At 37.5% G+C, this 16,661-nt stretch overlaps 1 protein-coding gene across 6 annotated transcripts in view; it reads right to left on the bottom strand.

Moving 5' to 3' along the window:
* The window catches only part of ARHGEF7 (Rho guanine nucleotide exchange factor 7), a 126,994-nt gene that overhangs the window by 28,107 nt on the left and 82,226 nt on the right, over positions 1 to 16,661 (bottom strand). For all 6 annotated transcript variants that reach the window (XM_071569522.1, XM_071569112.1, XM_071569361.1 and 3 more), the window contains 4 exons: positions 7,405 to 7,543; positions 6,454 to 6,513; positions 5,192 to 5,338; positions 3,215 to 3,301 (listed from right to left, as the gene is read on the bottom strand). In XM_071569522.1, coding sequence (XP_071425623.1) covers positions 3,215 to 3,301; positions 5,192 to 5,338; positions 6,454 to 6,513; positions 7,405 to 7,543 — 433 coding nt within the window. The remainder of the gene's footprint in view (positions 1 to 3,214; positions 3,302 to 5,191; positions 5,339 to 6,453; positions 6,514 to 7,404; positions 7,544 to 16,661) is intronic.

Raw genomic sequence — 16,661 nt, 5'->3', positions numbered from 1 at the left:
ATTCCTTTTCTTAAATTTGATAAAGAGTGGTGTGATTATTGTGGAGGAGGCCCCTCCCCTGCTTGTGGGTAAAACATTTTGGTTTTTCCCCTCAAACCGAGACACTTGCCTTTAAGCACATTTGTTTGCAAACTGATTAGCTTTCAAAATAAGGACTGTCGAACCAGTAAATTTATAAAGAAAGATTCCACTAAGCAAATGCATCAATTATTCACTGAAGATTTATTTGTCTAATAATGCCATTACTAAATTCACTCATGGAAGTATTTGGGGAAAAAAAAAGAGGTAAACATCTTCAAATTTGTAACATATCTTCAGAAGAACATATTAATTTGGCAAAAGATATCTCATTTTAAATCAAGCAGGGAAAAAAGTCAGTTTAGGATAACTTTTTAACCCTTTTAGAAACAGAGAACAATTAATAAGATTGAATGTTTTCAGGATGAAAGGCTTTACCAAAAATGCAACTTTAATAAAACTTCTTTAAGACAGATCCTGTATTCTCCTGCACAGAAACACTATTCAGCACATGCTGGCGAAAGAGCAAATACTATTGTACTGTGGAATTTTGTCTCCAACAAGAGAAAAGAATGAAAACCAACTTTATTCTTTCTTCTTTCCTAATGACTGTAGAGTGGACAAAAGTTTCTTAGAAGCTTGGAAATGACAAATCACTTGTATTCCGTATGCACAGAGCATGCTCAAGCCCAAGATACAAGAGAAAGGAAGAGTTTTCTTGCAGCAGCTGAAGGAAACATGGTGGCTACATGCACTAAAATGCAGCTAAAGTTTGCTCTTTTCCCTGTTTTTCCCTGTTTGCTGGTTCATGAATAACACAGCATACAACCACAACAGGAGAAATGTGCAAGAACTGCTGATGTGGGTGGTAAGGGAATATGAGGGTACACCAAACAAAAGACTGGTGACAAAGATCACCTGAACCACATGGCAAGAAAAAGTACAGTCAGCAAAACACAGAGAAAATGGAACTGAGCTTGTAAATCATTTATATTCCCCTTCCTTCAAAAAACAATTGTGCAGTCCCCTCCCTGTGAAGTAGGGTCTGTGCTCCTTGCAACTTCAGTTTAGCACTCCTAAAAGTTCTCTCCATTAGCTCATGGGGCAGATATCAGTACTGTCAATCAGAAAATTAGAAGCCTGCTGACAACTGGACTACTCAGAAATGCAGGGAGGGTGTAATGAAGGATGTTGCCTCTGGTGGCATAATTTCTGTGGGAACTGTTGAGGGAACCACATCATCTTCTGCACATATCCATCCTAATTCTGAAAAATAGACCTCAGAAAAACTGTCCAAGAGGCCCACATTATGCAATACAGACATGGCTCTGAGTCACTCTCTCAGATACAAACGGTGCTGAAATAATGTGGTGTGAACATGTAATCAGCAAAATGTGAGACATTCTCAGTGAATGAAAAAGCACATGAAGTTATAAGAAAATTAAAAAAATTTTATTCAACAGAGGGTTGGATGGTGAACACTAAGAAGGGGTTGTGCCCATTCTGAGTAGAAGCTGAAGAGAAATGCACAGAAAAATGCTTATTTATTTGTTTATTGAAAAATGATGTGCACCTAGGGAATAAGGAGGGAGGAGGAAGAAATAGGAGAGGCAAAGTAAAACCTGATAGATTGTTTTATTTTATACAGCTTGTTAACACACCTAATTTCCAGTCAGTTTCCTTTGTAATAAGTACATAAGAATTTACCTTCATCAGAAATTTGAATGTACCACTTGGAACCTGCCTTTCCTAGTATCTCCATCAACACTGGAATAATTAGAAGCAGTACAAAGCTAACAAACTTGACTGTCCACTTAAACCACCTAAGCCAACACTATTTCAGACAAATCCAGCTGCTACTGTGGCAGGTAAGGTGTGAATCCCAACATGAATATTGGAATTTAATTGCTCTTAATAAGAAAAAAAAAGTAACATTTTGTGACTGACTGTGGTTGATCATGTAGGAACACCAAACGACTAAGCTTCAGCATTCTTTAAAGCAGGCAAATCACTGCTCAGAAGCAAGGAACGAACAGCTCAGGTGCCTGATTGACAGAAGCATTTCTAGCAGGTGAAACCTCTGGCTCCTTTTAGAACTTTCCTGTAGTTTTTACCTTGCTTATGGTGCTTTACTGTGATGCCTCAAATCCACATGACAATACATGAAGAACATTTATAAAGATTTCAGGAAATCATGGACGGTGAATTTACCTCAGGAGTCTTGAGAACTACACAAGCAAAATGTAAGTGCATCTGCGAAACATGCCCTACAGCTACAAGGGAGCTAACCCAAATGGCACTCATCCTAGATCACAGTGGTTCCATCTCTGAAACAGGCTTGTGGCACAAAAGCCACAAGTGTTCAGCAAGGAAACTGGACAGAGAGCTCAAAGACTGAGTCTACCAGCAGTGAGCAGAGGATTTGTGAAGGGAAACACCCAGGGCTAAGGTCCCAAAGGCCACATTGTATGCATTTCAGGAACTGTTACGCTGCGCTAGCCCGAGGCTTGGGCTGGGGCCTGATGTCAGCCCATGTATTTGATCTTCTCCAGCAGTCAGTGTAGATCAAGTGCACTTTTGGAACATGCCTTTCAGTTCAGCTTCAGCCAGTGGGAATCTGGTCTGTGAGCCCCAAAACAACTTCTACACTGCAACTCAACAATCATTACACAGAAAAAAATAAAAGATTCATTTTAAAAGTGTTCTGCTGATTCAAAGATGCTTAAACAAACTGATGGTAAAAGCCTAACTCATGCCATGGAAAGCTGAAGTGGGCTCTGTAATTTTGTTAAGATTCAAGCAGCAGTCTGTCTTGGGTTGAGCTGGCAAAATGCCAAGTGCCCAATACAGTCAAAGCCTCCCTGCCCCTGCCGAGAAAAGGGATGAAAGAAAAAAAACCTTGAAACTGAAAAGAACACTAACAAATCTAAGCAACAGTACAGTTTTCCTACACAGATCTCAAAAGCTACTGATACTTCTCATTAGCTACTAGAAAAAGGTAAAAAAACCTCCCCTCCTTGATGATAGTCACAGCTGGGAAAAAAAAACCAAACCAACAAATCCTGGGCTCACAGTAACCACTTTTTATCTTTATAAAAGCAGAAGTTTAATAATCTTTCCAAGTTTCCTATGAAATGTCATTTGGAAAAAACACACCTCAGCACATTTACACATACATGTACATGTATTACTTTACCTGATAAATAAACCCACTCATTCTTGGGCTGGCAGACAACATTAGCAAAATGTTAGGGAAGAGAAGAAGATACCTTTCATTCTTTTCCTTGTAAAAAGAGAAAATAGAAAAGTAAATACACTATCACAAGTCCCTCCCTCTCCATTTTTGCATTTTATATTATTAAAAACTATCAACTTTACAATTCCATTATTACACCACAAATATTTGCTTGTTGCAACTCTTGACTGAAATCAGAAAAAAAAGGAAAGTAAGGAAAGAAGACAACAGAATTATTTACTTTCTACTTGAAAAGTCCTACTAACACATGTCTATAATTCCTGGAGAGTACAGCCTATCATTTTAAAACAAAAATTTTAGTCTGGGTGAAATATTGACCTTGTTTAATACGACAAACACTGTTTGGTCAAATACAGCCAAAAAGAAATTACATATTGGATATATTTCTAACTATAATTTAGATGGATGCTGTTACAGTATTATCATGACTGTGGTGTCTCAAATTGGAGAGATCAGATTTTTAAATACTGGATTAAGCCCCAAAGTAGAAAAAGCAAAGTAATAATTACTATAGTCACATCAAAAGAACTCATTATTTTGTTCTGGTTTTAATTTGATATTTTCATGTATGAAATTGTCCGTTGTGGTTTTGTTTGGGGTAATTCTATGGAAGGAGCAGTAAGTGTACTCAGTCTATTGCTATAGACAACAGAAGGGACAAGCATTAAACTATAATATTATGACAAAACAAATACATCCATTGACAAAGCCACTGTCTTCATTTCAAGCATCTTTGCTAAAATACAAATCCTTAGCAAGTTTTAATGTTCCTGTTCTTCAGTAAACATTTACAAACGTCTGTATAATTTTTGAAAACACAGAACCAAACCCCATTGCTGTTACACAAATGAAGCTGTTCTATATCTACTCAAAAAGGTGTAGTGCTATGCAGAAACTTCTAGTAGTCTATTACATTTGACATTTTACCTCATAATGAGAGTGGGGGGTGGTGATTTGAATTGTTTTGGTTTGAAGACTTCAAAAAGAGACATGACTGCAGAAGATGCACTATCAGCTCTACTGAATCTTATTTATTTGCTTTAACACCTAACAAAATATCTGAGAGAAAAATATCAAGTGACCCATTTTTAAATATTCAGTTACATAAACCTTTTTCTTCATATTTACGGACATCTTTGTGCTAAGGAAGGAAGCTGACTGAATAAGGCTGCAATTCAAAAGCCCCCACCAGGTTCAAAGTTTCATTGATTTTTCAGAGGAATAGCAAGCAGTAAAAACATGTCAGTAACCTGTATAACATTTCCTTTTTGCTAACACTTGCTTTTAAGGTTATTTTTAACATAGGTAAAATGTTAAGACAAGTTTTCTTCCTGTGTTTTGTTTGTTTCTTTGGTTAAAAAACAAACAAACAAAAACAAAGGAAAAAAAAAATCACTCCAGACTTTGACACTTTTAACTTTGTAATATGTCTTCATATTCTGTTTCAGAATCACAGAATAACAGAGTATTTCAAGCTTGCATTTCAAAATTCACTACTTAAGTAACATGCTCAAAACAGCAAGAAAAGATGTGCCTCAGACTCCTTACACATAAAACTTGAAAACATTTGCTCTTTAAAACACACTGTAGTATCTGTGATGCAAAATGATCCTATAACGTAACTACATACGTGAAAAATCCTGTTTAATCATGCACTTTGGAAACAGTCCTGCAAAAATCCTCTTACAATGTTTATAACTGCTGTATTCAGCCACTTTTCAGTAAATTTTACAGATGAGACCATCTATCTTCAAGGGATTTTTTTTTCAGGTTTTGTAAAAAAGGCCTTAAATCAACAGAGAAAGATTTCAGCTTAGATTAGCATCTTTGAAGCATTCTGTTTATTTGTTGCAAGATGATTATCATTAATTTTATTTAAAATGCAAAGACCAACATTAAAGATGAGAAGGATATTACCTCACTTCCAGCACACTGAATCATGACCTGGGACATGTAAATCACATTGCCTAGTGTTTTAATATCCTCTCCCTCCCAACAGCGGATTGCTTCTGTCAGTATTTGCAGTTCAAGTTCTTTTCGTTTCCGTACTTCTTGACATTGTGCCTAACAACCAAAGGGAAAAATACCACCTCTATTAATTCCATCAGTTTGGAATGGGTTAAGGATAGAAAGAAGATTACAGTTGTACTTCATGGCTAAGCTTCACAAACGCAGATTTGGGCAGGGCTCTCCCCACGTGGGTGTGCCCTTCCAGCCTGCGCAGTGGATTTTTTAGGTGAGGCTCAGCGTGCACAGAACTGGCCCCACTGTTTAACTCCTGAGGTTCATCTGCCACGGCCGAGCGAGCTTGGACAGTGACAGTGAAGTCCTCAGGACTAGAATCTACAGCCCTCAGTATTCCCAGGAGGTCTCCCATCCAAGTACTAACCCGGTCTGACCCTGCTTGGCTTCCAAGATCTGACAGGATCAGGCATCAGGGTGGCATTTAACTGCCTACAGTTTATTTACTGCTATGCTTGTAGTACAGAGAAGACAGCACCTTACTTGAAGCATTTTCATTTAGATGACTGTTACCAGTATTTTTATGAACTAGTTATGCTAACTTAAATATTATCACTTTTCCTTTCAATACGCTGACTTCAATTACCATTTCTAATTCAGTCATGGCTGTATCTCAAATTTCTCCTTTCTTTACATTGCAAATTTTGATATGTTCAAATATGCTCAGCAGAAAAGAGTAACACAGCTTTCAGAAATACATGTCAATATAACAAACCATCTTTCTTCACTAGAAAGAGATACACCACCTGTGCGAACCAAGAGTGTGTATAACTTTGTGTTCTTATTTTTAAGTATCTCTAACCTGCTTCTATTCATTTGAGAAATCAGAAAATGTGCTCATTTGTTTTAAGAAGCCCTTCTTAAGGACACGAGTTATGCTAGCAGTAGTAGAATGGGAGATGAAGCATGATAAGAGGGCTTACGAAGAGGTGCAGAATGCTTTGTGCAACTTTTACATCAATAGTCTATTTGCTGTAACTCCCCATCCTAAATTACCATCCTTAGCTTTGCCCAGAAATAGCATCAACTTCCAGGCTTTCAAAAATTTACTATACAAACATTTACATAAAAGCTTCACCTTTTTTAAGCAATAGAGGGAGTTCAAATTAGAAAACATTCCACTTAAAATATATAATCTAGTCTTTTATGACTCTTACAGAAAGATTTTTGAAGGCAGTCATGGACTTTTGAATATCTGGACGATCCGGATGATAATCCTAAAACCAACAGAGAAAACATAAACAAGTTTAGTTCAGGTAGAATTAATTAAAAAAAGGTTAGAGGCTTAACTAAAAACAAATAAACAATTCTGCAAAATTGAATTGTAGACTGATCAGCTCTCCATTCATGGCCTTCTTACATCAAACACTGGTAGGTCTTGCCTCTAGTAAAATTGCAGTTACCTATCACATTCCAGTTATACTTAAAATGGAGCCACAGAACTTTTACAAGATCTAGTGGATAATAGATTTTGAAACCCCAAGAGGAGACTATTTAAAGAGTTTTATTTGGCATGTTAGCTTTGTCACAAACATCATTCCTTACAGACTAACTAGCATGTTGTGTTCACACTGACTGACAAGCCAAGTTGTGTGACAAGACAAGACCCCTATACGCCTTCTATTTCTCTCCTTCGTTCACACTCCAAACATCTAACCTATCAAATTCGAAGCTGAAAACAGTAGCTCCTTGAACATCTTCCTGTATTGTAAAGATCACTTTTGGACAGCGCTCATTGGGAGTCAGAGGGACTATTTTGGTGATGTGCTCAACACACTGAGGCAAGAAGCAGCACTCCTTCTACAACATAGTGGCCCCTCTAGAAGTATGTAGGAGACACATTCAATGCCAAGTCAACCAAAGACCCTGATAAGACTGTTCCAGGAGTGATGATTAGCTGCTCTGGACAGTTTTACTTCAAATGTTTAGCTTATACAGGAAGTTTCACTGCACTGAGTTTTAAATAAAGCATTGCAGCCTGTACTTCAGAAGGCTGACAGAAGAGCAAACAAATGTAATTTTGGGTCCCATCATGTTTGACATGTACCTTTAAAATAATTGTTGTCAAATCATCATTAAGCTGGAACATAAATGCTGATAAGATATACCTCCATGTGCCTTTCAAGTTCTTTGAGTAACGTGGGGTATTTATCCAGACGCATAAAAGGTTTGCTGAGGCCCGTGGTCAGCACAAGGATCCCAGGGCTGTTGGCACCTTTCACCTCCATGAATTCTCCTAGCTCCTCACTGTGTACACAAGATATTTAAGCAAATTAAGATTAAATTATCAGGACAACAATTACATTGGATTCTTGACTTCAGTCTTTCATCTACAATGAAATATGCCAATAAAACAAGGGGCTAAGTAAACTGAAAAGTAATTCAAGTACAATTAAGTGCTGTGATCAGGCTGCACATTAAATAACTTACAGAACAAAGCCATTTGCAGATTTGGGGTCCATCCACAGAAATATAAATGTAGGAGCAAATCCCCCATTCTAGATAACCACTGCTCAAAGACAATTCCTAAATGCTACCCCATCCAAGAAATGATTAGAGAAGAAACACATTTGCACTATATTTTATTGCTCAGCTCTTCTAGTAAAATGACACGACTTCAGAGGTGGTTTACAGAGGTAATATACAAGTCAATGGCTTTTTATTTAATAAAAAATTGGCATTTTTTAGGAGTTATGCAGTACTGAGAAGATACAGATTGTTTCAGAACTTGTTTCCCTCCCACACTTACATGTTTACACATCCAAGATTTTACTGCAAAAAAACTAACCAACATCCATACAAATGGCAGAAGTAATTACTGTGTAATCTGTTCTCAAATTGAGTTAGAGTTTCACCAAAGGTGTACTTAGCAGCATAACATACTTGTTTTGACAGCAAAGCTGCTGTAAGAAATACATGCTCTCCAAGCATCACGGATTGCTACTTGCCCTCTCCAGATCTTTTCAAATTTTAATCACTTACAAGAACTAGCCCAGGCCCCCAACATTTTACATTAACTCAGTTAAAAAACAATGCAGCTGAGAATTTCAGCTCACTCTGCTATCTATGTAACAAAATAGCTACATCATCTCCTCTGAAATCAGAGGTTTCAGAGGACTATGGTAAAGGAGGACTAGCTTTTCAAGAGTTTAAATTACCATGAACAAAATGAGCCCCTCCTCTGGGAAAAGAAGATACGGCAGCACCTGGACTGATTGCCAGGCTTCATAAAATACAAGTTGCAGAAAAACATAGGATTCTAAAGACAAAATCTAAATAAAAGAACTTCAGAAAGTCAATTATCAAAAAGATAGCATCTTACATTCAAGTACTCTAGACATCTGCAGATGAGGTTGCTCATGTTTTGAGCCCTTATTATAGAAAACTAACTAGTTCTCAGAAAAACCACACAAGAAAAAACACTATTCTCATGAGACAATCAAATAAATTCTATTCTAAGATATTCTGAAAGTCCTTACTTTCTACTGATCTACAGCATTAAGTTCTCATAAATCAGAATTACTACCTAATTTTTTTCCTTCTCATTGGCATAGTCCAATTTTTGAACGAAGCCTTAGCCAGCTATCAGATTTAGTACTTTCAGAATGTGTAAAAAAAAAAGTGTCGAACATCAAACAGCAATAAAGGACATGTACACTTGTACATTACAGTCACATTAACAAAAGGGAAGGGCAAGGATCTCCAAACCTATAGGTAGTGTCTCTATGCAGAAGTGAAAGCAAATCCTGACCTGCTCAATTTCCCTGGGATAAAACCACCGATAAGACACTGCCATAATACATGTTCAGTTATCAGTGAGTCATGCTATACGAAAGTATAGGTTAAAACAAAACAGACCCCTGCACTTCCCCCAGCACACACATACACACACTCGTTTCAGAACGAGTGACACTGCTTATTAATGTCATTTGTCCAAATAAAGTAAGACAGCAGAACAAGAGCATGAACATGGTATTTAGGGACATGGTTTAGGGTGGACTTGGCAGTGGTTTCTTAACAGTTGAATTTGATCTTAAAGGTCTTTTCCAACCTAAATGTTTCTACAGTTCTATGAACTGTGACATTCCCACCCCAATGTAAGTGCCTTACCCACCATCCCACACTGATCATTCGCCTCCCGGATGCCAAAGCTTCCCCAAGTTCACTGAAGAGAAGGGATTTTTCTATACAGCTTACTCAAAGTTTACTTGTCTTCAGATTAGTTAATTGGTACTTACTTACACTACCTCGCTTGTGTATATCCAGCACTGTTTCTGAACTGTCAGGCCCAACATCACTTTACGCCACCTCTTTTTACAGCTCACCACCCCCATTCTAACAAGGCCCAGGCACTCCTTGGTGCATGTATTTGTGCAATTTCTGTTGCACTCGACTGCAGAGACAAGAAAGGGTGAGGGGACTTCCCAACACCTGCTGTGCATCTTAAAGATGCAAAGAGAAGGTCTGGGAACATGTAAGCAAGACCTTGCTACATGCCTCTCAAGCAAGATGTATCAGCAACTCCAGGCATTCTAAAATCAGTTTGCGACATAATCAGGTTATAATCAAAATTAAAATGCATTGAAAAACCTCCTACAACACCTTGCAGGAACAATTATAATAATGCAACACTGATAAACCTGAGTACTTTTCAAACTTAAATTTAAAATTAAGAAAAGCTGGCCAACTCTGAATACCTAGAACCTGAAGACCTACTTTGCCTAATGCTTTCTTAGTCCCAGCCCTTGCTCAGCATAAAATCACACAAACTTCAAAACTTTACAACTGATTTCAGTGGCACCCTAAACAAGACTAAGGATTTTGACTGATAACTACGTCTTGGTTTTACAGTGTTACCAGCTACTTCTTGGTCAAGTACTCAGGGGAACTCACTGAAACACTAAGGTGTATGGCTATGGTGTTGTGGCACATCCTCTCATCCTGACTCAGTTGAAAGGAAAGAAACTATTTCCAGTAAGTAATGAAGGTATGACACTCAGATTCCACAGGAAGTTTTACCAAAGTCCACCTGTGAAAGCGCTTCTGCCAGAAGACTTCTGGTAGTTTTAAATTTCAACTGACTATGTGTATGACACTGATTGTGTGTATGCCACTGATTTGTTTTATCCACTAATTCCACCTGTAAGCACTCCCACCCATGTCAGCATCATCAAGTTTGGTTATATATGGTCCTTGGTACCTCCTCATACTTCAGCTTTTTGAAGTGAAAGACATTTACTAAGAGAACCAAGAGAAAGTAGCTGTTTAAACTTACCTGTTCCATTTTGTTTGCTTCACTCAGACACACAGTCCCTGCTGTATAATTTTACCAACTCTGTCTTTTTACATTATCTACTATTCTTCCACACTTCAGGCAGCACAATTCATACAAGTATTATGCAGCTTGTCTTTTCACCCCACATAGCAGTATGTTCTACAGGACATGCCAATCTCCAATAGCACAGGCCATTCAATTTAACATTGTTCTGATCAGTGCTAATTTTTGCCCTTAGATTGCAGAGGTGAAAAGCCCATTCCTAGTTATTTTGGCCACCTCCATGCTGTCAGGTGCATACAGATGCATTATATAAATGGCATTTGCTGAGCTACCCACTAACACAATGCTTGAACTTGTTTGTTTGGGGTTTTTTTAATTTATTGCTTCTACACTAAGAACATTGGTTACCATTTCACCTACATTCACATTTCTAATTTTCATTATCGTTGTTCCACTTCTTCTTGACTTCAGCATTATGAAACAGACATATGAGGAAACAGGAAAAAACTCACTGTAGCCTGAGTTAAAATTGACTAGACAGAAACCTGAAATAAAAACCTGGTATTAACTTGGTTTTGCTATCTACTCTGCAATCTCTTTAACTGAACACATTCTTTGGTTATGCCCTTCACTGCTCAAATGACACTTGGTTGTTTATCATCGCCTTTTTACTTAATCAAAGTATAGGGAACCTATGGAGCAAGTTTAAACCTTAGCTCAGTTGAAACGTACACGAAGTCCTGAAAAACAGGCTTAGCAACGGCATCATCAGGAAGCCTTTTACACCGAGCAGTGCTAATAAGTGTAATTAAAACTGAATGACGTAGTTTTCCTCCCAACGTTCCCAGGAGGACAATGTTTTCTTTCATACAATTCTGCGCTTCCCTCTGACAAGTTCTGACATGGCGGCTTGGTCAAGCCCTAGTCCAAACACATGCACACACTCTGGTAACACAACAGTACTCAAAATTTTGTCTGAGCAGTTCCATCATGCAGACCCTGTTATCATTGTACTCATGTTATACCAACCTGCCACCTCTGCAGCTTCACTGACATAAAATAACCATCAAAATGTGGATGCTACTTTAGCTCAAAGCTTCAAGTGAGTGTCTTTCATTTAGTCACAAAGACAAATACAGTACAGAACATAATAGAAGGGTTCACTTTCAGTAACATATGACTGGGTTAAGATATCGTTCAAACACAAAAACAGTTCACAACTGGCTTTTAATTAATTGCAGCTTAAAAAAAGTCAGTGTCAGCTGCTTTGCCGAAGACAATAGCTCTTTCATGTCACAATTTCAATTGATGACTGCAAGTTCCACAGTCTCCTAGGCAGTATATGTGAAACAAAACTCCAGTCCACAGCTATGAAGTATAAAAAAAAAAAGAGAAAAAAGAGGTATCATTTAGCTGAACAGGAAAACCTTCTGAATGGTGAAATCATCAACTCAGTCACAACTGCCTGAGTAAGTTGCTTTTCAGAAATAGGCAGATGAGACTTTAATTCACTACTTACGTCACTTTACACAATAAAATGCAAAGAAGCATAAAGTGCAGTGCTTCATTTATTCTGAAATCTCAAACTGAAAAGTACTCCCTACTCCAGACCAGAGATAGTTCACACTTGAGATATTTTAAAAGTCACCATGAAAAGTGTCTTTAAGCCCTATTAATACATTTAAATCTTTTGTAGTACCAGCTGCCTCAAAAGCTGCAAATCAGACTGGGGGAGGAAAGAAAACAAGTACAGATGTGCCTACAAGTAACAGAAGGCAGAAAACTAAGAAAAAAGGCCATTAAAACTTGAGGAAAGCAGATCCAGGAAAATAATTTACTTACACTTCTGAAGTAGGTCTCTGTTTGTAATAGATGGAGCACGAGCTATCACTGCTGAGGGGTCTAAGGACTGAACACAGGCACCGCATTTTGAGAGCGTTGTGACACAGCTTGGCTCAGCAAACCCCCTAGTGCAGCTTTTAATTTCCTAGAGCTAAACTTCCCAGTCAAGCTCCTCTCCCGAGGACTGTTGCTTGCCGTATGACATCAGCCTGCACATTTGCAGGCTCAGAGATCCTCCAAAGTGGGGGAGGCACAAAGAGTTTTCTGACTCAAGCTGATCTGTATTCTGTGCTCCAGTTACTCAGAGTAATCGTGATGTTTCAGCTCCACAAGTTTTATCCAGACTGGTAGGTCTGTGATGCAAGTGCAGAATATGCTTGGGACATGTTATCTAAGAACAGAAGAATCTGGCAAAATTAATGTTTGAACAAGCAAAGATTTGTGAATAGCCCTTTTGCTGCTGAGAACTGACTTGATACTTGTCACTTAGCAAAATAAAACAGGCAGGTGTGTGTTAGTCATTTTTGGCTGCCTTTTCATCAACTTAAATTTTTTTTTGGAAACATTTTTCTTTTGTTTTAAAATAAACACAGTACTGTTTAAATAAAGTAAAAATACCCCACTGCACCCCTGCAAAAATCACACAACACCTAATGCTGGTTACATCAGGACTGTACTGTTCATATTTCTTCAGAAGAATTTTATATCCACTGATCAGTGGGGGCTGTTTTTTTATTATTATGCTATCCACACTTCAGCAAGTTCTATACTTAATTATCTTTCCTCTTGTCATTTTTGGATACAGCCCACACAAAGTGCTCATCCTAGCTTTCACCTCTTCTTTTTCTTTACTGGACTTGCTCTGCACACTGAACTTTGTGGCTTGTGATCTCTCCCAGGCAAATAACACTTCATGTTCCTGACACTCCTTACTCTGCTGTAATTAGCCAGTTCTGTACTTTGTATCCACCTGCATTTCTTCATCTCAGGGAAACTCATTCTTTTACGCCTTCAGTTGCTCATTCTGTTCCTTCCCTTACTGGAAGGCAAGCACATGTCTATGATGGGAAGCACAGCCAGGAACCACTGCTACTTGGACTAAACACTGCCCTCAAGATGGGACTGCTCTCACCAACTAGCAAAATTCTCTCCAAAAACAATACCATATATTGGATCATCTACCCTTGTACTTGAACTGGGATCTTCATGCAAAACTATGAGATACTGGAAACACCCCTGATACAACAGAGACAAAAAGGTATGACTGTTACAGCACGGTACAGTGGCACTGCAGCCACTGTGAGAAGGGAACAGTGCTGGGCACATCGAAACACTGTGCTCTGCCAGTCACCACTTGAGTGAACCTGGCCAGCTCCACCTCTTCAGCTCTAGGCAGTGGTTTAAGACAAAATTACAAGATATGATGACAGATCTGAGGAAAACATGACTTAATCCTTCAAAACTCTTGACTTATTACACAGAAAGAATTTAAATTCTAGGGGGAAAAGTATGCAAAACTATCAAAACCTGAAAGAATTTCTCAGACAAAGAGTACCTGCCAAATTTCAACAGTATAAAACTGGAGAAATTATGTTGTGTACCAACTCTTAACACCTGGATAAAACTTACAAAGCCACACCTGGAACCAAGAGAATCTGTTCCCAAACTTAATAGAAAGATTTTGTTGTTGTGATTATCAGAGGCAAATACAACCTCAGAAACACATAGCTCTGGAACCTAAACTCCTTATGGGTTGCATTAGGTTTTATTTCCATTTATCCACGATTACATACACTCAGGCCCCCGATGATACTCATTTTAATAGTCTATTAATAATTTAACTTGATGAAATGAAAGATGTCTGTGGCTTTAAAGATTTGAACACAAAAACCTCTTATTTTTTAAATAATATAATTCATTCCCTTCACGTCTGTTTTTACATAAATATGCATGTATGTGAACATACATGCATACCCATTCCTCTATTCTGTATTAATTGATTAAAAGCCCCCATGTTGCTGCTGTGTATGATCAAGAAACAAATGACAAAGAGAAAGATGAAACAGACTGCCATTCATATTGTATGACCTTTTTTAAAAAAGGGAAAAAAGACAGTTGCATTCCAACTAAATGCCCTTTCTAGATCTCCAATCCTGTCCCAAGTACTGCTATTTAGAACTGACTTCACAAAAATGCTGTTCTAAGAAAAAGTTTTTGTCTAGAAGTCCACAATAATTCTGAGTAACTTAATATCATGTTTTATCTATACATATGCTACACACAGATCCTTTACCAGGTGTCAAAAACATTTTAACAGCTTTTTCAACACTGCTCAAATAGCACTCTTGATACCTCAGCAAATGACATATAAAAATCTCATGTGTTTAATACTATATCGACCAGACAACTGCATACAATTTCAATACAACAGTGATCCTGTTGGTTAAAGAAACAACACAGTTAATGCTTCAGTTAATGACAGCCAATTTTCTTATAGTTGTTTTTAGTCAGTGACAGTAAAAAATCAACAATAAAAATAGTATATTTTATAGAATAAAAAAGCCCAAAACCAAACTAGAGGAAAAGTTTCTGAAGTTTCACCTAGGGTAACTATCTAGGAGAGTCTTTTATTTCTTTTTTGTTGGTATAGTTCCCAGCAAAAACAAATAACCCAAATAAACTGCAGAAAACATCAATTTTGAGATGTAAGAATTTGACTTAAAATTATTTACTAGGTGTTTTGTAAAAAGGCTTCCAGGGGCGCATTTAATGTGTCTATGTTCATTTTATGAAGTGGACAGAGCTCATGGCAAGAAAAAAATCTTCTGTAGACAGTAAGAATTTATGTTCCAAATCAAACTGCTCTGAATTGTTCTTTTTTCCTCTCTCTAAAATACCACTGCATAGCACAGCTGCTACAAACAGGATATTCAAATACAACTATTCCAAAACATCTATTCCTCTGCCCTAATTTTTGCTAGTATTAAAATACATGGAATGGTTTTGGACTCTCTGCTAAAACTGTACTGCAAAAACAGCCAACAAATATCTTATCTTAAAAGCCTTAAACCTTGGTCTTTTATCCAGTAGTAACTGCATTGTAGTTGTTTCATCATTATTACCATTATGACTATCCTCAAACCTCATGGCAATTTTTACAGTAAGGTTTATAACAGATGCTTTTACACACTAAAAATATCTCAGCTAAATAGACAAGGAGACAGTTCTGACTATTTTCCAATCAGTTTGTTCTTTTTCTCTTTCCCCATACTTTTAAAACAATGTAATTAAAAGTTTTCTGGCATTCTGAGAGGAAAAGGTTCAGAACTGCTTAAAGGCAGCTTCTGATTTCTTCATGGCAGCCCTCTGAAGCAGAATATTTATTCAAGCCACTTGCTACCTACAGGAACATTGAATAACAAAAATTAAGGTATTAGAGTAACAAAATAAGGGTAACTAAAAAGAACAAGATTCAATTCTGTTGACTCGCGCCTGGCAACACAACAGCATTAAACAGAAAACTGTCTATCACAACTTCTCTCCCCTTAAGCTACCTCATACGAACAACACAATTGCTCTGAACATACTTCTATATCCAAATTATTTAATGTCACTATGACACTTATATTATCTTGACCAGGACTTGATATCAAGCTGACTTTTCAGACCTGAGGCTGAATTTTTCTCAGTACAATCTATGCACCAAGAAACACGAAGGAGAAGAAATGCTTCTCTTCTCCACTTCCAGAACAAACAGGTTTCCTCCCTCGCGTTTCTATCACCATTTCTCAGAGTTCAGAAAGTTAGGATAATCCTTCACAAGTATCTCCAAATCTAAAAAAATGTAGATGACCACTTTGTTGCCACATGCCATCTTCCATCTACAGGTTAAATCCCAGACCTCTGCATGGAAAGAGCATAGAGACACGAACAAACAAAAAATCTAAAACCAAGAGTATTAAAAACCCCACAGGCACAACCATTTACTGAAAATGGTACTAGAAGAGGGCAATCTGAAAGAAAGCAAACACTAAGGGATTTCATCAGGGGGATTTTTGGATTTTAATAACAAAAACTTACCTTATTTTTGTCTATATTGTAATGCAAATTTGCAACTTGATTTTTTTAAACTGGGGTTGGAATACAGTTGCATGTATTACTAAGAAGTGATACTTAGGGTTTTTTAATCTAAAATTAGCAGGTTTATCTTCCTAATATTATGATTAAGGCTCACAAATATACCAC

Source organism: Pithys albifrons, chromosome 1 (genome assembly GCF_047495875.1).
Source record: "Pithys albifrons albifrons isolate INPA30051 chromosome 1, PitAlb_v1, whole genome shotgun sequence".
Classification (NCBI taxonomy): Eukaryota; Metazoa; Chordata; class Aves; order Passeriformes; family Thamnophilidae; genus Pithys; species Pithys albifrons.
This window is presented reverse-complemented; position numbering and strand designations above follow the sequence as displayed.